The sequence below is a fragment of the Diabrotica undecimpunctata genome, chromosome 3, assembly GCF_040954645.1.
Source record: "Diabrotica undecimpunctata isolate CICGRU chromosome 3, icDiaUnde3, whole genome shotgun sequence".
Taxonomy (NCBI): Eukaryota; Metazoa; Arthropoda; class Insecta; order Coleoptera; family Chrysomelidae; genus Diabrotica; species Diabrotica undecimpunctata.
The window spans coordinates 86,704,333-86,730,025 of NC_092805.1; the positions used below are offsets into that span (position 1 = coordinate 86,704,333).

The following is a 25,693-nucleotide window of genomic DNA, read 5'->3' on the forward strand; positions in this document are numbered from 1 at the left end:
CTAGTAAAAAAAATGAGTCAGCAAGTAGTCGATGAACTTTCCAACCAGATTGTAGAGAAGATGGAATCGGTAAGTAGATTAATTAAGAGAAAATCTGATTTACGAAACGTAATAAGATATTTGAAAAAACAAATTTTTATTTTGAATAAATGTTTAAAGAATAGGGTTTCTTGTGTTAAAAATTTTCACTGTATAGAAGCAAATTTAACTATTCTTAAAACATATCTTGAAAACTTTAAGAACAGACTAAATGCTAGAAAAACTCTTAAAAGGTGTTTATTGTGGCAGGATGTGGAATCTTGTTTTAATAGTAGAATAAAAACAGGGCTAATAGTCAATTTAAAATATAAAGAACCCAAAATATTTTTGGAAAAAGCTTTTAGGAGTTTTTCAATTCAAATTAGAAAAAGTTTGTTGTCGTGTCTTTTAAAAGTTAATTTGATTTTATATGGTGTTTTTATCAAACCACAAAATGGTGAAACCTCTATTAAACATTTTTCAACCAAAAATGTAACAATTGACCAAAATACAGACCTCAAGGATTGGTATAAAATTAATTGTATTAATGTGATTTTAAAAAAATTTGAGGAATTTCAAGAAAGAGATAGTGGTTGGGCACTATCACAGATTCTACATTTAAAAGTTAATATAAATAGGTATAATCCAATACTGAGTGGTATTTCCACCTATGTTAAATTACCTAAATATATAAGCAATACAAAGAGTGTAATTAACATTAAAAATTCTGATCCTTATTGTTTTCTCTGGTCAATTGTTGCAGCGTTACATCCTGCTAAAATCAATGTTACACGAACCTCATCTTATCCTCATTTTAGTAAGATATTAAAGTATCATAATATCAGTTTTCCCATTGACATAAAAGATATCCCTAAATTTGAAAATTTAAATAAACTTTCAATAAATGTTTTTACAACAAAAGGAACAGGAAAGGAAATTTTACCTTTGCTATTAAGTAAGACTAGTTTTTCTCCTCGTATTAATTTACTTTTAATTCATTCTCAAGATAATAGTACAAATAATAATAGTAGTGATGAGGATGATGGTCCTTTGTGTAGAAAAGATCTATTTCATTTTGCTTATATTAAAAATTTTTCAAGATTAGTAAATCAACAAGTTAAAAATGTTAGAAACAAAAAATGGTTTTGTGAAAGATGTTTTAATCATTTTAGTAATGATGCACTCTTACAAAATCATTTAGAGGACTGTATTAATTCAAATTCAGTTAAGATGGTTTTACCAACAGAAAAGAATAATATTATGAAATTTAAAAATTTTAAACATAAAGAACTTGTTCCTTTTGTTATTTATGCTGATCTAGAAAGTATTCTTATAAAATGCATTGACAATAACAATGATCCTAATATAAAAACTTATTTGTCTCAAAAGCATGAAGCTTTTAGTATAGCTTATTATTTTAAATCTTCTTATAATGATTCCTTATCATACTATAAATCATTTACCGGTCACGACTGTCTTGTGTGGTTTGTAAGAGAACTTGAAAAGATAGCAAAGAGAATAACTAGAGAAAATTTATTGCAAAAATTCAACAAGTTAGGTCCATTAACTGATAAAGAAAGACATGATTTTAATTTGAGTTTTGTTTGTCATATTTGCACTAAACCTATAGTCGATCCATTGGATAAAGTTAGAGATCATTGTCATATTACAGGAAAATTTCGAGGAGCTGCTCATAGATCTTGTAATGCTAATTATCAAAATACACATACAATTCCGATTGCATTTCATAATCTCTCTGGCTATGACGCACATTTTTTAATTAAAAGCCTTAATAATAACGTTAAAGGTAATATATCACTACTTCCTCTAAACAAAGAGAGGTATATATCATTTACCAAATACATTCAAAATACAAATATTAATTTTAGGTTTATAGATTCGTTTCGATTTATGTCTGATTCATTAGATAAACTTTCCTGTAATCTAGATGATGATCAAAAACAAATAACGAGAAGGTACTTTGAAGATGATTTTAAATTTAATTTAGTTAAACGAAAAGGTGTTTTCCCATATGAATACCTCGATAATTGGGAAAAGTTGCAAGATACTTGCTTGCCACCTATTGATAGTTTCTTTAGTAAAATTAATAATGAAGGAATAACTCATGAGGATTATCAACACGCATGCACTGTTTGGAACACGTTTGAGATAAAAAACTTGCAAGAGTACGCGGAATTATATTTAAAAACTGACGTATTACTTTTAAGTGATATTTTTGAAAACTTTAGACTGATGTGTTTAAAAACATACGGTTTAGATAGTTTGCATTATTTTACTTTACCAGGGTTAGCATTTGATGCCATGTTAAAAGTAACAAATGTAGAATTAGAGCTTTTAACAGATATCGAAATGGTTTTGTTCTTTGAAAAAGCAAAACGAGGAGGAGTGTCACAATGTAGTAACAGATATGCAGAAGCGAACAATAAGTACATGGGTGATAAATATAATCCTGGTAAAGAGACCTCTTATACAATGTACTTTGATGTGAACAATCTATATGGTTCAGCTATGAGTTATTTCCTTCCTTATGGAGGATTTGAATGGATACCCTTAAATGATATTTACAATTACAATATATTAAATTGTCCCAATGATAGTGAATACGGATACATGCTGGAAGTGGACCTTGAGTATCCAAAAGAACTTTTTAATTCACACAAAGATTTGCCATTGTGTCCAGAACACATAACTCCACCAACTTCTAATTCTACCATTAAAAAACTCTTAACGACATTGTATGATAAAAAGAAGTATGTTATTCATTATATGTATTTAAAACAAGTTATTAGCTTGGGACTGAAGCTTGCTAAGATTCATCGATGCCTAAAATTTAAACAATCACCTTGGTTAAAGAAATATATTGACTTAAACATTGAATTGAGAAAGGAGAGCAAAAATGAATTTGAAAAAAATTTATTCAAACTTTTTATAAACGCTCCGTATGGCAAAAGTATAGAGAATGTACGTAAATATAAGGATATAAAAATTGTAAACAAACTGGGTGGTACATACGGTGCTAACTATTACATTTCCCAACCGAATTTTCATAGTTGTACCATATTTGATGAAAATATGGTAATAATTGAAATGCAAAAACAGAAAATTAATTTTAACAAACCTATTTACATTGGGATGTGTATTTTAGATATTTCGAAAACAATTTTGTATGACTTCCATTATAATTATATTAAAAAAAAATTTCAAGATAAAGCCAAGTTATTATACACGGACACAGATAGTTTAATATATCAGTTTTTTGTTGATGATATATATGCTCATATTAAAGAGGATATTCATAAGTTTGACACATCAGAGTACACTGAAAATAATGTCTATAACATTCCCTTAAGGAATAAAAAAGTATTGGGCTTGATGAAAGATGAAAACAAAGGTCAAATTATGACACATTTTATAGGATTGCGCTCAAAAATGTACACGATAAAAACTTTAAATCAGGATCAGGAAATTAAAAAAGCAAAAGGAATTAAGAAATCAGCTTTAAAGGAACTAACTTATGAAGATTATTATAAAAGTTTATTTAAAAAAACAATTGTAGAGGTTTCCCAAAATTCTATTGTCTCCAAAAAACATGACGTCTATACAATAACTCAAAGAAAAGTTGCACTTAGTCCATATGATGATAAAAGAATGGTTAATTTTTTAAGCACTGACACTTTACCATGGGGTTTCAATGATAAATAATTCTTAAATACGTTTGATAGTAAAAAAGTTCCTTATTCTTTATTTATTATTTTGGTAATAAATAAAAGTTTGTTTTTTAAATTATCTTTCTATTTTTGTACATCAGGTTTTCTTTAACCGATTAATCTACAAATTAAAATGGGTCCTCTATGGTGTGGTAAGTTATTTCACATATAACTTAAAAAATATATCGGTAATTAAAGCTGTTTTTTTTCTTTAGAAAAGTAAATTGTCATGGGAAAAAGTTTTTACCGACCAAAAAAGATTTATAAAATTACAATCGAATACAAGAAGAAAAATAATACCATACACCCAACCTACTACTTCTATCATCAAAATGTATGGAACGTTATGGTGTGAAAACTGTAAAAAATTCTTTTGTTTTTGTCAAACTTCTTTAGAGATGCATGGAGCCATATTACCTGACTTGTATTGTTTCGAAACCATGCCTAAATCATAACACACAAAGGTAGTAGTATTTGTAAAACAAATATTTCTTAATTAATTATTTTTATGTTTCAGCCTTTAGACCATGTAATTCCAAAGAACCGCGAATCCCTCCAGAAGATCAGGGATGGAATCGTATCCAATGAAGTGGTCAGGTACAAGGACCGGTACGATTCCCAAATATTACGGGGTCATTCTTCACATCATGATAACTTGGTGAGAGCGAGTTACATGGATTCTGTGACGAGGGACTATTATCGACAGGTTAGGAAAAATATACATTATAACAGTAGAGTGTATATTTTTAATCAGATAAATAACTTGTTTCAAAACAAATAAAATTTATAGTATCAATCCAATATTGTTTTATTTACATCTACCCACATATATCATTAAAATATATATATACACAATAAAGCATTTATGTGATACATAGTTATTTTTCCTTTTCCTACAAGTTTCAAAAGTAAAGATAAGACTAGGCAGGCTAGGCTAGGCAGGCTATACAGATATATCTAAGCATCGTACACAAAAAAAAAATTTTGACGCAACAACACCTAAAATATTTCCAAGTCTCAATACAAAATTTATTTTTTCGATCACCCTGTACAAATTTAACGAAAAGAAGAGGAGATGAAGCGATAAGTGATGAGTTTTGCACTCGACATACAAGGTGGTCCACTCAAAGACACCCCCTCTGGTCATTGTCGACCGATTCTTTTACTTCTTCAGGACAGGTAAGACAAAGAAGAGACAAGTGTAAAAACATACAGGTAACGTAGGTGACAATTCTTCGGCTGAGAAGAAGAGATCTAGAGATAAGCGACTAGTTCTTACGACCCTCTGGTCATTGTCGATCACTTCTTCGGGAGAGAAGAAGAAGAGATCAAGCGATAAGCGACCAGTTCTTACAACCCTCTGGTCATTGTCGATCACTTCTTGTACTTCTTGTACACCCCCAAGGTCAAATCATGGCATCGATACCTTCGCATCGGAGACCCTGATGGACAGGTTACCAAAGTGATTCAGGACCCCGCTTCCTTATCTACTCCCATTATAAGTTATTTTATTTTAATAAAATTTGGTGTACAGGCTTATCTTGTCAAAAGCAATAAATGATAACGAATAGAATTTCAGCGAATTTTTTAAATTTGCTAACCACTAAAAATTTTAAAATTTACGTTTATTACCGATCAAAATTTAGCGGTGTGTCGTTTTTGGTCATTTACAATGCCTAGAGTACAAAGAGCATGAAGTAAATTTCCATCAACTGAAAAAATTTGATAGGGAGCAAATAGTTGGTCTAAGAGAAACCAGACTTTCTTTTTGGGAAATTGTGAATATGGTTTACAGAAGTTTAGACACTGTGTTAATATTTCGGTCATGGTGTCAAAAAGGTCGATCACGAAGTTCGAGGGGCACAAGGTGGCGTCGAAGAACAACAGAGCGTCAAGATCTTCGCATAAGGATAATGGCTTTAAGGGACCGCTTCTGCACTACTAAGTCTCTTTGCAAATCAATGTGGTCATGACCACCTTATCAGAAGCAAGCCCAGGCACATCCATATGCCTGGGCCACCAAGGTGCATCAAAGCAAACATAAAAGTTTATTAATTTTTTTTAAAATATAGAAAAAAATTAATAATAAAATATAAATAAAATGTTTATATATGTTAGTATAGTACTGTAGCCAATGGACTTATTCATGATACCCGTTCCAGAATTATTCTGCAGCCTTGTACCAGCCTTGTAGTTTTTCGTGTAATGTGTTATTTAGTAAATACCTTGTTATGTAAAGTCGTGATCTTTACAAAGGGTAATTAAATGTATTATATGCAAATGGTTATGGTATTTCGTGCAAAAATTTTTGAGCTTAAATGGTTGATAAATTATCAGATATATTAAGTAATCTGTAACATATGGTGTTACATTTCCTCAAAAGAAAATTAATACTTTAACACAATTTTTATATTTATTACTTTTTAGAAGAAATATAGTATAAAATATACACATACTCTGTAGTTCCTCAATAGATTTTTCTTTACCACCATAATCGTTGGGTAATACTTCAGCCGGAATGTAGTCCAACAGTGTATCGGTAGATTTGTGTACCCGGATCTAAAACATTAATTTTTACATTATTTGTATTAAGAGATCTAGAAACTGGTGAAACGAAAATAAATAAAAGAAAGATACTAAAACAGAAATAAAGATGTCCACTAAATGAGTGTATCTTTTTTCAAGTCGTAACACTTTTTTGAGAAACATGCTTCGCAAATAAATTCTAGCGACTTTAATTATTTATAAATGCATCTATTTGGGTTAAACAACTTTTTTAAAAAGCCGTTTTGCTTGTATATTTTTTATCATAGTATTATGTATTATTATTATTGAAATATAAATGTGTCAATATAAATATAAATGAACCTCAATAATTGCCTAAATCGTCTTAATGAGTCTATAAAAAATGTCAATTCAGAGGAAATATAAAAATAAAAATGGTTTATTTATGATTTAATAACGTGTATGCCTTCCTCCAACGGTAATTGTGGCTGGTAATTGCATAAGTTGAATTTAGTATTCGTGCAGAAAATCCCGGGTAATGGAATGATCAAGTGATATCGTGCCTATTATTATGTTGTAAGACAAGATTAGGGGAAATACAGTACGCAGCAGTAATCACTGTTCATCCAAGACGGTTTGGAAATAACTTTGAGTATCAAGTTTTCTATATTATTCCGGCCAAGTCATCAAAAATCAATCACTAAATCGGTTGACTTCCTAAATGACAATAGGTAGGTGCATTTATGTTTCGTGCATCTATGCATCGTATGTTTCCCGAAAATATTAACTAACGTGATTTTTGGAGTCGGTTTACTTTTGCAAGCTTTTCCACCTCTCCGTGTGCATCCTTTATTAGCCTCTATAAGGCGTGTTTACAATCGGTGAACCACCGAGGGAACTTGAAGATTTATAGCAATAGAACCAAAAGTGCTACTGACTTTAATATGAACAACCATGCCTTGTTTTTGAACTTCGATGATATGCATTAGAAAACAATAGATATGTTTCGGAAGGTTCTAAATAAGCACGACAATTAAAGAAGAAGCGAGGATCATTTTACTTAACGATTTTGAAATTAGTAAAATTCACATTACCGCCCAAAATAAGAAAAAACTTATATAATATATATATATATATATATATATATATATATATATATATATATATATATATATATATATATATATATATATATATATATATATATATATATATATATATATATATAATTATATACAGGGTGTAACAGAAAGGTAGGTCATAAATTAAATCACGTATTTTAAGATTAAAAATAGTTCAATTGAATCTAACTTACCTTAGTACAAATGTGCACATAAAAAAGTTATAACCATTTGAAATTACAAAATAAAAATCTATTCTTTTCCAATATATTGGAATTTGTTGATTTTAATCGTTTTCAAAATACAAAATAATAAATTAAACAAATTTTTTTTTAGGTACTTGATGAAAAATTCTTTTAATAATTTTATTTTATCTGGCGCATTTATATTGACAATTCAGACATATATTATACATTTTAAAGTGGACGACATTAAAATGATATTGTCAATATTGCTGAGTTGCGTTCCTAGGAAGACTTTATTGTAAGATAGTTCATTCGATTACAGGAAATCAACTTTAACTTGAGAATATCCGTCAGAAAAAAAATCATATCATGTAATTCGTCTTTAAAAAGACAACCGCATGCCATGATGATAGTAAAATTCTACTGTTAGTGATTCCATAGTAAATCATGGAACCAGAACTTAGAAATAGAATCATGGAAGCATATCGTCAGAAGCCCATGACTTTCAAAAATAAATATTCAAATATTCGATTTTTTTTTTAAAACGACGTAGAACGTGTATTTAAGAAAATGGAGGTTATTTTAAACATTTGCAAAATTCACCATATTTTTGTAAATGGTTAAGTAAGATTATAGAGACCTGGTAATAATATGAAAATTTATTTATATTTTACATTTTATTAGGCACTCAGAAATTTTGAAACACATTAAAAAAGAAGCCGCATCTCGATAAAAACTGGCTTATCGAAAAAGTACTAAGAAGTAAAAAAGTTTTAAAAACATTGTGTTTAACTAGGGTACCACAATAATAATTTAATTGGAACGTATACAAACATTTTGGGGCGTTTAAGGTATCCAAACCAACATAAATTTTTTATGGGGTGTACAAATTTCACTGTTATTATTTTTTAAGATATTTCTGCCATAAGAAAGGCATAAAAAAATTTCATAAAATATTTTTCATCTAAGAATACGGAAGCTAAAACGGGCTCTGGACGGATTTTATCTGTTACTTTCCATTACCTTAACTACCAATTTGTATTTTCAGTGGAGTCTATACACGTATATATTAACATAGACTAAGCAGTCTATAGAGCTAAGTGACACAATCTCTTTTTTCGTTGTGTCTCTGTCTTACATCAAGTAAGTATAATAGCGTGTCTTTTAGTGAACAATGCAAGAGATCTTAACATATACATCTACGGTGGAGTCGTGGATCTATGTTCCATCATAGAAACATATCGTTGATGTCTATTGCACTTAAATAGTTGAAAAAACACGCTAAACCGACGGGTAGTTGTTTTTGATCGACGGTGAGTATACACGCTACGGTACCCATTTTGAACGTATCTTTCTCATTGACAAATCATCATGTTAATGGTAAATGCATTACTGATATTGTCTACTCGTCTGTTATTTTATACACCTTTAATTTATTATCAGCCGAAACGAGTTTTTCTTTTCTTTCTGTTTTTTAAAACATCTGCTGAATTTGGGACACCAAGGCGTTAAAAATTATTTGTGTCTTCAACCGTCTTTAAAGTCAGAGTGTAACCTCATAAATAAACAAACAGTCTGATCGAGCTTACTTTTTATCGGTGACGTTTGAATGTCGATAATGACCCACAATTTAAGTCCGAGAATTATCGAATAATGTGATAACTTTCCTTCTTTATAATCCAAACTCATGTCAAGATAATTCAAAGAGACTCAAAATGTGATGCAATTAGAATAAAAAACTGTCTCTTAATTAAGTCCCCTAAGATCTACCTAGAACAGACTCAATGATTAGAAACCAGGAACTAGGTCTTGCAAAATCATAGAATAATAATAGAATAATAAAAAATCATTAGTAAAAGGCGAATAAACATAGATTCCAAATGCAATATCAAAGTGTCAAAAACATTTACACATTTAGATGTACAATTTTTTATAACTTTAAACTCTAACTACTTACCCTTTCATATAATTTTGGTTTAAGAAATTGTTTACATAATTTTAACAGCAGGTCCACAAATGCAGGGCTGTTAAAAAGGTGAAATTCCTTTATTCTGCTATTGAGTAGTTTCTGGAAAAAAAATAAAGCTTAACTTTATTTCTAGAAATGAAGATGTATAAATTTTTAGATTACCAATGTTTTCTTTCTTTAGAAGAAAATACAGACAAAGAAAAAAATGCATGCTTCAAAATAAAATTATTCTAACTAATAAGAACCGACGTAAAATAGTATAAACGGAATTTTAACGAATCGGAGGGTTTTTTACAGGTTAGAAAAATTGGGATAGGGTCTTGGCATCTTGGAATTCTTACAGATAAAAGTATGAAGTTGGTAGATGCGCTTAAAAGAAGGAGAGTACAAATTGCTTCTATTCAAGGGACAAGGTGGAAAGAACAAAAAGGATTCTTCTTAAACAGGGTTGGGTGAGAATAAAAAAAAGCTTTCTGTAATCAATTAGGAGACATAGAAAGAGAACCACAAAAAATCAAATGGTGGATGTTAAAAGATGAAAAAGAATATCTAATCAGGGCAAAAATAGTGGGAACATGTATTGGAACATGATAAGAAGTCCCAATACAGTTTCGTAGAAGATGGTCAGTATCATTAGAGATACTGCTATTGAAAATACTTCAGGAACGAAGTTTGAGAATAAGGAGACCTGGTGGTGATCTAACGATGTTAAAAAAAAATAAAGAGAGAAGAATATATAAACAGAGGCAATTAAATAGGACCGATACAGATCTTCAAAACTGTAAAGTCGCCAAAAAGGAAGCAAAAGTGGCAGTAGCAAAAGCTAAAGCAAAAGCGTATAATAGTAAACTATTACTTCACGAAAAGGATGTCAATAAGAGATGAAAAAATTGACAGGTGATTAAATAAAGAATTTGACAACCAGTTAAGTTAAAGGAGACAATAACAACAATGGTGACGAAAATAACAAACGAAGAAGTGACTCAAGCAATTAAAAAAATAAGGGACCGAAAAGCAGTTGGACCAGATGATATTGCTGGGGAAGTGTGAAAAGCATTAGGAAAGACAGGGACAAATTGATCAACAGGTCTATTTAATAGAATTATAAAAGTTGGAGAACTGCCAGGCGAATGGAGAAGCAGTGTATTAGTACCTGTCTACAAAAACAAAGAAGATGTACAACAATGAGGAAACTACAGATCCATAAAACTACTTAGTAACACCACGAAAATATGGGAAAGAGTAATTGATAGACAAATACGAGAAGACACCGAAATATTCGATAATCAGTTTGGCTTTATGCAAGGCAAATCAACAACAGACGCAATTTTCATTATAAGGTAGTTGATGGCAGAATACAGGAATAAAGAAACAAATGCTCATATGGTATTCATTGATCTTTAGCAAGTATATGATAGAGTTCCTAGGGAGATTCTATAGTGGGCACTCAATAAGAAAGGAGTCCCCGGTTAATATGTACAGATTTTGAGAGACATGAATGAGGGAGTAACAACTAGTATTAGGACAAGTGTGGAAGAGACTGATAAATTTCATGTGAAAGTAGGATTGCATCAAGGCTCGATATTTAGTCTTTATTTTATTTTAATTAGTTCTGGATCAAATAACAGAGAAACTACAGGGTAATATTTTGTAGTGCTTAATGTATGCTGATAATGTAGAGGTTGTAGAAAATAGTGAAAGCGACTTAGAACAAAAACTGGAACAGTGAAGACAAGCTCTTGAGGAAAAAGGTTTAAAACTTAGTAGGACAAAAACAGAGTATTTGGATTGTTCATTTAAAGATGGAGTTAGTACAAATATAATGATATATTTGGATGATGAAATGATTTTGAAAAGTAATAGTTTTATGTATCTAGGACCGGTATTACATATTTATGGGGCATAGATAAAGATGCATGCAGTAGAATTAGGGTTAAGTGGATAAAGTGGAAGAAAGCGAGATAGAAAATATTCAATAAAGCTGAAGGAAAAATTATATAAAACAGCCATAAGACTAGCTATGATGTATCTAATAGAATGGTGGACATTTAAAAAGAAAGAAGAACAACGAATGCATGTAGCGAAAATAAGAATGCTTAGATGGACGAGAAAAGTAATAAGAAAGAATTAAATTGAGAATGAGTATGAGTATATTAGGGAAAGTCTAGGGTGGCACCAATTGTTGCCAAGATGAGATAGCATGGGTTAACACAGTTTAGTAAAACTCTTGCGAAAGGCGTATGTAATAGTGTTCTCTTGGTTGAAAGTAAACACATAAGAGTCTTATACTCAACAAAATAAGTATCAATAATTCTATGTTCAGATATAGCACACCAAATTATCTCTTCACGGTCAAACAATTGTTCCACAATAACATCTGAAAGACCAAATACAAGGAATCAAGTTTTTTTTCTATTAGTTCAATTCTTAGTTAAATGTTTCGTTCGAAAACCACAACTTGTCTTGAACGTTTTTCTTAAATATTTTATTATGATCCAATTAAATACGGAAAGCATAACTACGAACGCGTTTGAACGTATTCAAAAAAGTCTTCGCCTTAACACAACTCGCTACTAGGATGATAAAATATATCAACAACTGCTAACACATATTTTTACTGAAAACCCCTTTGAAATATGACTCAAGTCTATACGAAATGTGTGAGATATTATAACAAGGTACAACAAAGTAACAAAGTAAAATAAATGTTTATAATTACTAGAACTCCAACAAATATATTCTGGATTGCAATCAGGCCCGCCGAGAGGGCAGTATAGCCGGTAAATTTTAGCGGAACCCGGGGTTTAAAGGGCCCCCTACATCAACCAGACCAAAGGACTGATTTTTACTGAACACAGAAATTACCTAGAATTAATAAAGCTGTAGAAGAAATTCTAAATTAACATTACACTAATTCTAAATATAATAGCGAAATTAAAAATAAATTTAAACCAAATAAAAAAATACACTACTGCCGAAATTAACGCACCACCTTAAAAGTTTGAAGCTATTTTTCTTCTGAACGAATAATTGGATTATGATGATTTTTTTCTTATATTATAGGTCTATTTCTAGTAAATCACCGTGTTAATGTTTTCTAAAAAATATCAACGTTTTACCCGTATACGGGGTGTGAAAATATTCTGGTGTTTTTTCATCGTATTTTACAACACCCTGTGGAATTTATTAGAAAGAAACGACACATCTTATTAATATTTTAAGATAGTTTTATCCTTTGTCAATATTTTCGTAAACAGGTAATTTCGATAACTTTATTATTAAAGATTATACAGAACTTTGAATGTAACAAGTTTTTATTAACATTTAAGGTAAATAAAACACTCTTACATAAATTTTATAGACATTTAATACAACTAAAGGCTAAGAAAATATAACCTTAACAATCTTTAACAATTTCCTCTCCTAAAAATAGCTAATAACGAGTATTTCCACCTCTACATCTAATTACTTCTTCACAGCAACGAGGCACTACTTAAAATCAAGCGGCGTATTTGGTCTTGATCAATTGCATCCCAAACTTCTCTCACCATAACTTCTTTGTCGTCAAGAGAAAGAGGTGGTGGATCAATAATATCCCACAAATTCTCTATGGGACTTAGATGCAGGGTGGTCAGTTCATGGTTTGTATTCCAACCTCATCCAAATAATCACGGAGCACACGTACACCATGTGGTCGATCATTATCATGCATTAAAAAAATTATTTCCTATATAAGGAGCAAAGGAACTACATGGTTACACAAAATGTCTGTATTATACATTTCATTTGTTAAGGAACCTCTTCGTAAAGCAACAGAACGTTCGCGATGTAAGAGATATTCCTTCCCAATCCATTACAGATCCTCCATTGAATAAACTAATAGGTCATATGTTGCACTGTGCATAGTGTTCTTTTGGCCGTCGAATAACTCTCACGCGTCTATCTGAGCTATATAAATACGACCTCGATTTATCGATAAACAACACGTGCTGCGACTCATCAACATCCCAGTCAAGGTGCTCTCTGGCAAATTGTAGTCTACTTCTACGATGATTTCTATACAGATCTTGTTTAGCGATACACCTTTGTATAATGTTTTTACTAATTTGAATATTATAAGCGTCTGCCACTTGTATTTGTAAATATCTCATTTTGACAAAAAGTTCTCTTTTAGTACGAAGCCTGATAAACTGATCTTGACGTGGTGTTGTGAGTCTTCCTCTTCCTTTTCTACGCCGTTTCTATTGTCGTTTGTTTCTCGAAAACGTTGAATGACTTGTGATATTGTAGAATGAGAATGAGATACTAATAACCTCAAGAATATTTCATGCTTACTTAACCTACATCAGCTAAAGTAATTACCTGCACACATTTATCTCGGCTCAGATTTCTTAAAATACGGTTCCATGTCAACTTATACACGTAAAACAGCAAAATAATTTATTAAAACGTAAACAATATTGACAGTCTAAATCTGTTTTGTCAAATTGTTTGATTTTTCATAGTCATCTAACTGCTTCCATTAATGAGTATCACAATTCAATAAAATCACGTTATGCTTTGAACGTACTTTTCTTTTTTGATAATAAAGATATCAATAATTTTTTTACGAAAATGTTTAAAACAACTAATCTATTTCGAAATATTATGGACGTAGCGTTTGCTTCTAATAAATCTTACAGGGTGTTGCAAAATAAGATGAAAAAACAACTTTACTTTTATACCCCTTATATGGGTAAAACGTTGATAGATCCCAGAAAATATTATTACCGTACTTACTTAGAAATGGTTCTGGAAGACCAAAAACAAAACCATCGAAATCCAATTAAGGATACTAAAGAAAAATAGCTTAAAATTTATGATACAGTTGAGGTGGTGCGTTAATTTTGGAGAGTAGAAAATCACGTAATGCTTTAAACGTACTTTTATTTTTAAATAATGATATCAAGATGATTTGCTTACAAAAATATTGAGAAATGATGAAGCTCTCTCGAAATATTAAATAGATGTAGCGTTTGTTTCTAATACATTCCACAGAGTGTTGCAAAATTAGATGAAAAAACACAACTTTATTTTTAAACCCCGTATATAGACAAAACGGTGACATTTCTCGAAAAACATTATTATAGTAATTAATTAGAAATAGGTATACCTACAATGTAGAAAAAATCATTGAAATTCAATTAAGGGTTCAGAAGAAATATTTCAAAATCATGGCCCATTTGAGGTGGGGCGTTAATTTTGGAGAGTAGTATATATTAACAAATTGAATGTGTACTAATGTCATCAATTGGGCTTAAAATTTTAACAGCAATAAATCACAGGGGTCAAATATTGTAGTTCAGTTAGATAAATATGAATATGGAGATTAAAAATATATCAGCGCTCCTAAAAGATTTACAAAAAATCAGAAATTCAAGGTCTTCCATTGTTGTCAGCAGTTATGGAATAAATCAAGATTTTACATCAAGAAAAACGGCTCAAGAGCTTGCGAGATTTTTTGTCATTTGCCTGGTCTAGTAGTGAAGTAACTGATAATGTTAAGCTCGACGCAATATTTCGCTGGGAAATATTTAATATTGCTGTAGATTGTATAATAACCAATTTAACCAGAGGATTTAATGCGGCAAATGAAATTTATTCACTATTTAATATTTTACGTACATTCCGAGATGAAAATGACGACAATATTAAAAAATAGGTATAATATATATATATATATATATATATATATATATATATATATATATATATATATATATATATATAAATAGGTATATATATTGCGAGAGTTTTATAAAGAAGACATCATTAAAGATTTGGTAGATGAAATTTTTCATTTGAAAGCGATATACATGTATAATATAGATGAATCTCAACTTTTTGTAATAGATTTACCTAATAAAATTAAACATCTCAGATTGGAATCATTATTTCTTAACATCGTTATTACGTTACGGATATTTTACACATTACCAGTGGCAGTCGAAGAAGCGGAAATATCCTTTAGTTGTCTTTCTCGCGTAAAAAATGCTATGAGGTTTACAATGAAGCAGGACTGGCCTAACAACTTTGTGCACTGATCATGATTTGGTAAAATCATGCGAATAGCACCTCTATTATAAATATTTTCATTATTACAAATATAATCGAAATTTAATAAATTTTATATTTAAAATGTGAATTATTGTTTATTATTGATAATTTTATTTCTATAAAAATTAAATTTTTTTTTGCTCTTCACTTCTTGTCGGGGCCCGCACTTCACTTTTTCCTGGGACCCGTTCGTCCGTCACTTCGGCCCTTATTACAATACGAAAAATTAAAGACAATACAGGCAAATATTTCATTATATAAATACGCTTACATATAACACCAATATAATTATTCCCAAAATACAATTTCAGAATTACTTGATCCTCTCTTCCGCGGTCTTGAGCCTCAGATTAAAATTTTGAATTTTTTTTCTCTCTTACATGAGACCACAACACTAGCAAAACTAAACTTGTATCTCTCGAAATTAAAAACCACAGCCCAAAGATCTGATAATATTCGGTCAATATTTTTAAACAATATTTCTCATAGAACAACCAAATGCTTATACTAATTTTGAAAATATTTTTCTGAAACATTAATTTTGAAAAAATTTAATTTACCTACCACGGTGGGTGTCACTTGTAACAATATATAATTACTTATAGGGGTTTGAAAGTGGGGACTGATCAATTACTGGGCTAAAGACAGAGTAAGCAAATAAATACACCGGAGCGTTTGGGAACGGCTACTCTTGTTTTGGTTGGTGTGCTGGGTCGTGAATCAGGGTTCTTTATTTGAGGAACTGGAAAACTAACTACACCAAAAAAGAAATAGAAAAAATACAAGCAGAGATTTCCTGTGCAAAAGACACAAGAAAATTCCTAAACTATTTAAATTGGAGGCCGTTTAAACAAATCCTATTGCTGGATAGAAAGAAAGGCTTTTCTTTCCTAAACAAATTTTAAGGATTAAAATCTTTTTAAAGGAAATAATTCTAAACTTCTGGTTTAAAGAGAAACATTACCTACATAAACTTGGGTAGACACCATTTGTCAAAAAATGAACAAAAACAACACAAAACAACTAAAATCTGACTTAGAAATAGTAGAAAATATGACAATTTCAAGAAACAACCGTAATCCATTTATCACCTGATATATCTTGCTCTTTGCTTAGTAATCAGCTAGTAAAAAATAGTGAAGTTTTTAATTTGTCTCTCATAAGTTCACACCTCTACCATTAACAGGGACTAAAAAATGGTTCGAAACAACAGACTCAATAGACTGCACATACAGGGGTAGACAAAATACTAATAATATTGAAAACTTGACTCTTGAGTGAGCTATATAAAATAACCAGTTCTTGTTCTGACAACTAAATGAGATTGCTCCTAGACAAAACTAAACAACATCTCCTGATAAATAGTATTACACTTGTGGTCATTCAGACACAAGAAAGGAAACACAAAACACAGTCTATTCCTCAGACTAAAATTGGTCGGATCGTCTCAACTAAAACCGACTCACCAATTGACTCTGCTTCTCGTTCAAAATCTCCAACTAACCTGTAGCGTACTAAACACTGTCATAGATAGGCTTAGAAGGACAAAACATACACACTTTTCAGTTCAAACAAAAGTCACTCGAAAAATACACACATTTACTCGAAACAACCGCACAAACAAAATTACAAAATCCGCTTATTCTGTAAATTCCGCAAATCAATTAAAAATAAATACAAAAAGTAACGATAATAAATATTACTGTTATAACATTATAAATAATTTTAATTTTAAACAAACTCAAACGTTATTGACAATAAATATAAATTGTCTGTCTGTTCTAGGTAGAGGCACCAGTACCTGACACTCTAAGGCCAGAAAGATTCATTTTCTGATATTAAAACCTTAATTTTACTCAGATTTTTTTGTCCTGTTAAGCAAAATGTATGATTAAGTTTATTACTAATTGTACATGTGAAAGGAGATTTGATTTAAATAAAACTTGCCAAAAGAAAATTATTTTTAATTACATGTTTTGTCCCCAATACCTGGCATCGCAAGATTTGCAGAATCCAAAAAAATACCCAATACCTGACATATCAAAAAAGGTATTTAAATAAAATTAACTTATTTATTTATTCAAATATCTAATTAAAACAGAAAAACTTTATTATTTCTGGAACTCTGTACATTCCACGATTATTTAAATTTGCTGGTTCGTTGATCTTCTCCACAATATCAGTATGATCATATCATATTACATCCGCTTTATTTATGCGAATTAATGTTGCTGTTTACCATACCACTAACAAACGCCTGATTTTTTTCTATTTCTTTTTTTTTCCCGGATAGTGTTGATCTTCATAAATAACAATAACATAACTTTATTTTAAATGAGATTTATTTAATGTTGGAACAATAGCTGGAATGTCATCACCACTATCAGATTCCAAATTTAATTGCTCATCAGATAGAGATGTTTCGAAATCTGAATTTTCCTTAAAATTTCGTTTTGTTTTTTTTTTCAGAATCTTCTTTTCATCAGAATCTAAATTTATTTTCTTTGTAATTCCGATTTGTTTTTTTTTTCTTCTTTTCGTCTCGTTTTCGTTTTCCCTCTTGCTTTTCCTGTTCTTTGAATTTTTTTCCATTTTTCCTTTAAATGGTATTGTTTCCACTAAACGGAAGTTGCAACAGAAGGCAACTCTTTTTTTCGTTTCTTTAGAACATGGTTTGTCTGGCCAAAACAATGCCTTCTTAAATGGAGAATTTTTCCATTAATTGGTATATATTTTTCAGGCGATTTTTCAAGGAGACTCTGTTGTAAGTTTTCTAAAGTAGTTGTATCGTTAACATTAAAATCGAGTTCAACAACTGCAACATCGCTACCTGGTGGATTATTGTCCATATCAAAGTGTGGTTGTAGATCTTTATCTATATTGCATTTATTCATGCTGTTTCCTTGTTATCTGAATGGCCTTTTTCTGTTGTTGAGATTTCAGGTTCATTTAATTTGGGAACGATAAATGTGTTGAGTTGTTTTTCATTTTTGTTTCATTTTGCTGAAATGTTTTTTCTTGTGGAGTTTCTTCTACGGGAAATGGATTATTGTGAATTTCTGTATTATTTGACTTGAACATTTTTGGTAGTTGATTGCATCGGCGTTGAATGGGCACAAACAGGCAGCACGAAAACCATTCAATATAATTTTCGGAGTAATGAAATTCTCTATGGCTTTTGCTAGAACTGGTCCCAAATTATCCTTCTTTATTTTTGAACCATTGTTTTGTATTCTCCAATTGTTAACTTTATTTCTCAATCAATTTTTTATGGGTCGAAAAACTGCTACATCCTATATTACATACCTATTAAACTTTTTTAAAATATTAGTTATTTATTAAAGTTAACTTTATTTAAAAGAAGACCAATATGACAATTAGCTGATCCATAAAACTTATAATTTTATATGTTTATAATTTTTTAGTTTGTCATGGAAGCAAATCTTTGTATGTTATTAAAAAATATTTATTTAACTTTAAAATTATTTAACAAAAAGTACTTTGTTTCACTGGCTGTGTATTTCCTTTAAGAAAGTTTATTACCTTGGGATTGGATATAAATCAAACACACTGTCCCACGCAAACTGCAAATGATCTGGACGGGCCCATGAAGACACACAATGAACAAATCTTGGGGAGGTCAAATATTAAATTGGGCTTCAAATTATTCTGGATAACAGAATGTATTCCTCAAAAATCGGCTGCTTTTGGAAATCGGAAACCTAACTCACTGAATAAAGACTGCCAAATAGCATTTTGATTTAAATTCGCCTCTTAACTCATGAAATTAAGCAAAAAATTGCCGGTTTTGAAAACTATATGCCTTGATCTTATCTTTTGAAACACAATCTGCTTTTTCTAACTGCTACTACACTTTACACTATTTTCAGATGACAAATAAAACAAATAACAAAAAAACAATAACGAAATTTAAAAAAATCCGGACTATACAATGAAACTGACTGCTTTGCCGGTCCATCGTAGATCCAACTTGTTTATCCAACTTGGGATAAACAAAACATAATCGGAAAGATTCCTATTTATTTGATGCGCATAATATCCTAAAGCGGAATAAAGATCAAACAAAAGCAATTTGTGTTAATATAAACAAACTAAAAATGTTTATATTATCAATCTATGCAAAAAGATTGAGAATATTTTTCGGTGTTTTAACATATACGAGGTAAATCGAAACGCTACAATTTCGAGCCCGATGTAATAAGACAATAATTATACCAATACAAAAACAAACACCAAAAGACAATAATAGCGACATATTGCCAATTTTCCCTAACTTACTATATGAAAACTTCTTGAAAAAATCCTAAATTATCGACTTACCTCCTTTACAGAAAACGAAAAGATCTTAATTTCAGTTTAAAGTGATTTTCAAGAAGAAGATGTGACAATTTAGTGGTGCTCAATTTAGCTATAATGTTTTGCATATAACATGAGCCCACAACGACGAAGAAACAGAAAGCTTCTATAAAAATGCGTTAGGCCTATAAGAGATAACTCTGCGTGCCATGGATTTCATTTGCATGTGTGTTTTGTTTGATAGGTGCGTGTGTGGGTTTGTGTATGTGTGAGTTTGTGTCTTATTCAAACAAATCTACAATTAATGACATGGCTGCAGCCCCTATTTCATGTTTTCAATTGATCGGCCAGTATTTATTCTGGCCACCATTATACCTTACTCACACTTGTTCTATGGTCCAATTTAAATCGTTAGGAGGTTCCCTATTATCCATTGGGATACACTGTATAAAGGATAAGAACTTTTCGAACCAATCTACTCTATGTGTAGTAGTGGCTAAAACAGACATCTCATTGATAGCTTCCATTAATATTCTTTCTTTTTAAAGATCTCTTTAATTTTTGCTTGCATAGTCGAAAAATCCATTTATTGGAATAGCTCCATTACTATCCTCCTGTAAAAAAGGGCGAAAAACGAACCGATAAAATTACGGCACTATTTTTTTACTTCATCATCTCTATAAATTGTGTACTAGAACTTGATCTAATCGACTGGAAACATAATTTGAACTGTATGTTCCGCTGTATTCCGCTTTTACTATGGAAAAAATCTATGCCTTCTAAAGTCAGTAGACCACAAGTTAAGATCTTTACTACCAAACAAGATAATCAAAAGGGGTGTTTGACAAAAAATTGTTCATTACTGCACTTGACCATGCTTTGAAACAAAAGAATTGTCGGAGAAAACTCATTCAACTACAACGTGGTTCCTATTAATGATAATCTGAAACTTGCCAGCAATACGTGGGAGAACTTAATAATATTGTATATCAAGAAAAAATAAATAAATAAATAAACAAATTATAACTATTCATTAGTTTGCACACAATCTGCGTTTGATAAAATACCTGAAATAGGTTGATTTTGAATTTTAAATGTCTATTTTTTTAACAAATTGCGCAAAATATGACGTCACTGTTACCAATAAACTAAAAGAAATTGTGAAATCGTTGTTAACATTAAACGTGTGGTTAATACTAATTTACACTGAGAAAATTCATTTATAAATTGTAGATACGGTATACCAAATTGCTAAAACTATAGTTTACTGTTTATATATTCTATGTCCAACGCTATGTGTCCACAATTCTGTTCAAATTGTTCGGCTCAACTCACAGTGAAACATCTGTACTGGTATGCGACTATGAATCTAATTTCACCTACACTCCATGCAAGGCACACTGGGTGAGGACGTTCGCAAAAATAACAGTGAAACATCTAGTAGTTAACTATCCGCGATTTCAACAAATAAGAACAAATTGTGTGATAGCACTAAAAGTTCGGTTACAACTAATTTAATAACTCTCAGCAATGTACAAAAAATTTCTTTTGTTCAAATAAAAGCAGACACTTATAATAATACTTGCCTCTATAATTACTAAAGTGTCTCTCATAACTGTTGGAGTTAATCTCAACAAATGCTCCATTTTGAAATTTTTTTGGTCAATCACTACAATGAGGCTCAATATCAAATTATCTTTTTCTCTAAATGTAACGTCCATGATATTTAGAGCCTGGGCGAGCCATCCATATACATCAAAGTCATTGGGAATAGAATCTTTTATTTTCATAAATACTACTCGATATCTATCGTCTACCATTTTCGGGAACACAAACAAGTAGCTAAAATAAAATAAAAAGTTAATTAAACATATTGTTGTTATAGTATATTCCATCAATTCTACAATATTTTATATTAAGTACCTTTGAAAGCATCCACTTAAATGGTAGACCATGCTAAAAGGGGATAATGGTAATTGCTTCCTTATATCTGTTTTCTCATTTTACAAAAAAATTCCAATAATACGGTTTTAAATAATAAAAATAGTTTCACTAATCGGTTTCTACCAAAGCCAACCAATGGAAAAAATGATACATTATGTACATTTATTTAGTGGAATGTATAGTGTAACGTAAATTAAACCTGGATGGAAAGTAAGGAGGTCCAGAAGTTGGTTATTATTGTGGACAACGTAAAAATTAACCCAATTCCAGGTCTAAATACGTTCACAATGAAAACCGGCTCTCAGGTGTTTTGAAGGACACAACAGGAAGTTTGGGAAGTGAGACCCATATACTAATGTAAAAAAGTAAATAAAAAAATAAAACTAAATAAAAAGGTAAAAGGGCGCTACATTATCTTTTCGGTAACTTTAAATTTTGATAAGTTTTATGTAGGTAAATTTATATTTCCAACTTTATTAATGTCCCTAGACATTAGAGTATTATTTGTAGTTGAATACATGTGTTCTACTAACATTGATGGTTTTTTTAGCAACAGAAATAATATGTCTTCAAGATTCATCAAATTTGGGTTCTCTCATAACAAACGATAATGACACATCTGAAGAAGTAAAACGGAGGGTACTGCTAGCAAACAAATGTTATTTTGGACTAAGCAAGCAGCTAAAAAACAGAAATTTAAGCCAGAAAACCAAACTAATAATATATAGAACACCCATCCTACCAGTGCTGACATATGGGTCAGAAACATGGACCATCTCCAAAACAGACGCAAATCTTCTGCTCGTCTTCGAAAGGAAGATACTAAGAAGAATAATGGGCGCATTCTGTGAGAATGGTATTTGGAGAAGGCGATATAATTTCGAATTGTACGAGAAGTATAAAAAAATAGTAAATGGTAGAGATGTAATATCCTTCATAAAAATAGGTAGGCTTAGATGGGCTGGACATGTGTCAAGAGCAAATGAAAATTACCCACCCAGACGAATTCTATTATCGGTCCCAGTGGGAAATAGGAGTAGAGGCAGACCACGACTGAGATGGAGGGACGGTGTGGACGAGGACGCAAGGAAAATCGGCGCGGCAAATTGGCAACGGTTGGCGATGAACAGAAACGACTGGCGAAATAGACTGGGGAAGGTCAAGGCTCAACTAGAGCTGTAGCACCACTGATGATGATGATGATGATGAAGATTCATCAAATATTTGACATTGTTATAAAATAATTAATAAAAAAATTAAGTTATTAAAATTAAATATGTAATTTAATATGTTTATTTTAAAGATTTGATAAATATTTTAATATCTGTATGAGAAAATTGTTAAAGAAGTATCACAACTTAAATAACACTTGAAGAAGCATCTTCTAAAATTTGTTGGAAAACTTGTTTCAGAGAATCCCACGAGCCGTATATCATTCTAAAATATTCTAAGTCCTTAAGAATTAGATGTCCATCATATTACGATTAACCAAATTGTGAAAGAAGGCAGCACTAACTAATTGTTTCAAAAAAATTCGGCACTTAGAAATACAGTTGCAGCTTTGTTGAAGTACCAAATTCCAGACATGTACCAAGCAGTGAACGAAAACTCTTGCGCCGCATCTTCTTTTATTTTCGCTTGAGAACCATTAAGATGCCTTGACATTACACTTGCTGCATCAAAACACTAGCCAATGAGTTAAGATTTATAATCAAATCTCTGAAGGCAATTCGACAAATGATTAAACAAAGTTTCTGAATAATTCCGACTCGAAGTAACGACGAAGAACAACAAAAATCGTTTTACCTGGATTCCAATTTAACCTAAATATGTAATAATAATGCTACGTTGTGATTTCTGGGAAATATTAGAGGAATTATCTATTTGGACGCAAAAAAACTTGGATTCGTCTATTACATTCTTTACGTTTTCGTCTTAGTATTAGGAAAGGAAGTCTAGTCACTCACTAAACCACTTGGTGGTTTTTGAATTACCTGTAAACACATGTGCCATTTTTTGCAATGTTTCTGAATATCTGCAAGACTTATAGATATTAAAGCTTCGAAAGTTTTTTTTAATTTTTACGGTTGCTAGCTGTAGCTTTTTCCTGATGTCCACGAAAAGGCAGTCTCTTATTTGGTTACAAAGAGGACTATCTAAATTGGTAGTTATATAAATTTTCTGTTATTCGCTACGTTGTCTTAGAAGCGGGCAAAATAGAGCCTTGAATTTTCTCGCATATGCAATAATTGTCAAAACATAGCGTATGCATATGTTCGGTAGAACCTTCATGTTGATGGCCAGTGCCTGTTACGTTACCAAAATTAGAGAAACCAGTCTAATTTCACATAACCGATTTCACACTTATAATTAAACAAGGCATAAAAAACAATTTGGTTAAATCATGCCTACCATATTTAACCACTCATACTGAAATTGAAAACTTTGTCGTTGCGTTTCCTCACTTGATATAGGTTTATATATATCCGGGTTTAAATGTGAGGATATAGATTATCCTCACATTTAAAATAAGTCTAGGCCTCTCGTTGTTTAAAAAATTCCTCTTATCGTATAATTATTTGTTCTATTTTATTTATAATAATTAAACCAACCTTTACGTTGGTAATTAATATTACTAATTCAAACAATTTTTATTATCAATTATATCTAATTATAATTATTTATATTAGCTATATCGTTAAGAATAATTTTAGACTATTTTTATTTTAAAACTTTTATAAAAATCTCCGAAATAAGTAATCAGTTAGATTTAATACATAAAAATATATCATTCACGGACTAAAACCGGCGAAAAATAAGAACTGGTGCAATCTGATATTTTTCTTCTGCTTAAGAGATGTAATGTTTTAATGCCACTTTTACACTTCTAGAAGATTATAAATTGTAAGTAAATTTAAAAGAAAAGTTTCTAGTGTTTGGCCGTATACCATAGTTTTAAAAAACCTTATTTAAGTAAAAACTTCTTTCGTAAAATGGTATAAAATTTATTAAAAAATTTTAAAAATTATACAAAATGGATTTATAAATTTTCAGAATGTGCTCACTACTATCGTGTCATCATCAGTGAAGAACCTACAAATAAGTATTACCACTTTTACAACAGGGTAAAATTTTTACTGTTAAATTGAAAATGTGGTGTGTAATGAGTACAGATGATCGTTAAATTACATAATTAAATTAACAAAAATATTGTAATTATTAAGACACTGGGTGGATGATAAGGTCGATTATATTCTATGGAAAAACGTACAAATTTCCAGCTCGAACAAGGACTTGATCCACTGAGTGGCAACAACCAACTGATGACAGAAGGGAGTAAAAATTGACAGAAGTAAAAGGTGACAAGACCTTTAAGATCAGTGATAGATAGTTTTTAAAGTGTGATCAGATAATATATGTCCATTCAGAGCGTTATTTAGAATAAAATTTATATTTAATGTTATATTATTGTTTTAAATGAGATTTGATTGTATGTATATTAGTGTTTAATGAGTTAAATTAAGATTAAGTGTATAATTCAATTCTGTTGTTAAAAAGAGAATTGTATTGTGAATAGATTAAAGCACAGACCACTAATAACTATAATAAGATAATTAGAAAGTAAGATATTTGCCTTTAAGCGATGACGTCATTCAATCAACTGAATTATTGAGTGAGGATTTTAGCATAAATAACAATAATAATAGTTTATACTTTAATAATATACTGTTGAGAGTATAAGAGTTTTGTAAAAATGACCGAAAGAATGGAGGTTCTAATATAATTTAAAAGTGTGTTAATAATTGCCTA

The 25,693-nt window shown here is 30.6% G+C and overlaps 2 protein-coding genes across 2 annotated transcripts in view; one reads left to right on the forward strand and one right to left on the reverse strand.

Moving 5' to 3' along the window:
- Positions 1-25,693, reverse strand: part of LOC140437002 (alpha-tocopherol transfer protein-like) — a 60,585-nt gene that overhangs the window by 12,762 nt on the left and 22,130 nt on the right. The window contains exons 3-5 of the mRNA XM_072526215.1: positions 21,526-21,781; positions 9,515-9,625; positions 6,203-6,305 (exon numbers count right to left, since the gene is read on the reverse strand). Of these exons, the coding sequence (XP_072382316.1) occupies positions 6,203-6,305; positions 9,515-9,625; positions 21,526-21,781 (470 nt within the window). The remainder of the gene's footprint in view (positions 1-6,202; positions 6,306-9,514; positions 9,626-21,525; positions 21,782-25,693) is intronic.
- Positions 21-4,447, forward strand: LOC140435721 (uncharacterized). Its single transcript, XM_072524442.1, has 2 exons — positions 21-4,210; positions 4,264-4,447. Exon 1 carries the CDS (start codon positions 61-63, stop codon positions 3,739-3,741), a length of 3,681 nt encoding a protein of 1,226 aa, XP_072380543.1. The 5' UTR covers positions 21-60; the 3' UTR covers positions 3,742-4,210; positions 4,264-4,447.

Excerpts from the sequence above, each read along its gene's own strand:
- LOC140435721 (XM_072524442.1), top strand. The coding sequence starts at position 61 with ATGGAATCGGTAAGTAGATTAATTAAGAGAAAATCTGATTTACGAAAC.